The sequence below is a fragment of the Mus pahari genome, chromosome X (genome assembly GCF_900095145.1).
Source record: "Mus pahari chromosome X, PAHARI_EIJ_v1.1, whole genome shotgun sequence".
Taxonomy (NCBI): Eukaryota; Metazoa; Chordata; class Mammalia; order Rodentia; family Muridae; genus Mus; species Mus pahari.
In genome coordinates, this window is record NC_034613.1 from 115,721,921 (window position 1) to 115,723,529 (window position 1,609).

Sequence of the window (1,609 nt, forward strand, 5' to 3'; positions counted from 1 at the left end):
GTATATCACAACTGTTGTTAGATGGCCTTTTTCCCACTCAGGTGTATACCATTCCAAAGTAACCTTTGCCTAGGGGGTTACTAAATCCCATGGAATGGGCTGAATTTAAGTCACCTCCCCCTCATATAGCCCTTACAACTCAAAAATGCAGTTGTAACTTAATCAGGTATTTACAGAAATAATTGAGGCTTCAGAAAAGCTAACTCCATCAGCACCATGGTCCTTTCTGCTGCAGAATTTGTTTAGCTTCACCAACAAATAGGATGTAGGGGTTTCTCATTTTCCAATGTCTAATGCTTGTATACATCTCCAACACAATACAACCACAAACATCAGACATTAGAAACTCGGCATGCCCCACAGATTGAATAATGAAATGTTACCATGGACCTTTTTTATACTTTTATTTTGTGTTCATATATGTATGGGGGCATACCAATGCCTCAGTATGCCTGTGTCAGAGAACAACTTGTAGGAGTTGGTTCTCTGCTTCTACCATGTCGGTATCTGGAAACAAAGTCAGGTTATCCAGCTGAACAACAGTCGCCTTTATCCGCTCAGCAGTCTCGGCAACCCCCATGTTGCTTTGTACATCTTCAGGGTTGGAAAGCAAAATGGATCTACAGCACTTTGTTTTACCCGTACAAACTGAACAATATAGACTCTGCCTCTCGGCCAAGAATTTGAGACGAGACTTCAAGGACTGACTGATCCTGTAGGATTTATGATTCTTACTTCCTATTTGCCCTTTGTAATATTTTCCTAAATTTCAACAATTTGTTAAAAGTTGGGGGCGGGGCATGGCTGGGAAATTTGCACGGTAAGATTTAGAAAAACCCACATATATTCCTGATAGAAATTAATATATAGGGTATGCATCCCATGTTTCCTCTGCTAAGAATGAAAGCTTTGAGGCTAGGACCTGGCCATAGTTCATAAAAGAATGGAAATAAGGGACAATTAAGTGTACTTGTAAGTGTATATGGGCCAAAACCACAGGTGTAAAGAACATCAGGAACAAACCAGGCTGCTACAAGTGTCACCAGTAAGCAATCTGCCACACCAAAGAGGGGAAATAACTTGACAGAGTATTTTCTTACCTGCTACCGCAAGAATCTTAAAAAAAAGAAAAAAACAAAAAGCTTTTTTTACCTTTAACTATGTGTATGTGTGGTGGCATATACATGTCCACAGAATTACCTGAGATGGCCAGAAAGCACCAGATGCCCTAGAGCTGGAGTTGCAGGTGCTTGTGAGTTACCAGAAATAAACTTGGGTCCTCTGAAACAGAACAGGCCGAGCAGTCTCTCCAGTCCAAGAAAGGAATTTTTCCTTTGAAAGCCAGTTTTCTTCTGCGCCACCCAAATAACCTCAACTCTGTATTTGCTAATCTCAGGAACATAAAAAGAACACCACACATTTTTTTTTTTGCTTTGAAATTTAGAAACAAGTTTTATTTAAGATCTGAAATACAATTCCTAAAATATCAACTTTTCAGAAAACTGTGGCTACACAATAATGCATTGCCTCTATCATGTTAGAACGTGCATTAGACTCAAATACAAAAACCAGGAAACAAATCACCATCCTTCAACAATTTGAGCAAAGA

The 1,609-nt window shown here is 39.4% G+C and overlaps 1 protein-coding gene across 1 annotated transcript in view; it reads right to left on the reverse strand.

The window, feature by feature from the left end:
* Positions 1–457: 457 nt before the first annotated feature.
* The window catches only part of Morf4l2 (mortality factor 4 like 2), a 9,223-nt gene continuing 8,071 nt past the window's right edge, over positions 458–1,609 (reverse strand). The window contains exons 5-6 of the mRNA XM_021188809.2: positions 1,101–1,116; positions 458–762 (exon numbers count right to left, since the gene is read on the reverse strand). Coding sequence (XP_021044468.1) covers positions 458–762; positions 1,101–1,116 — 321 coding nt within the window. The remainder of the gene's footprint in view (positions 763–1,100; positions 1,117–1,609) is intronic.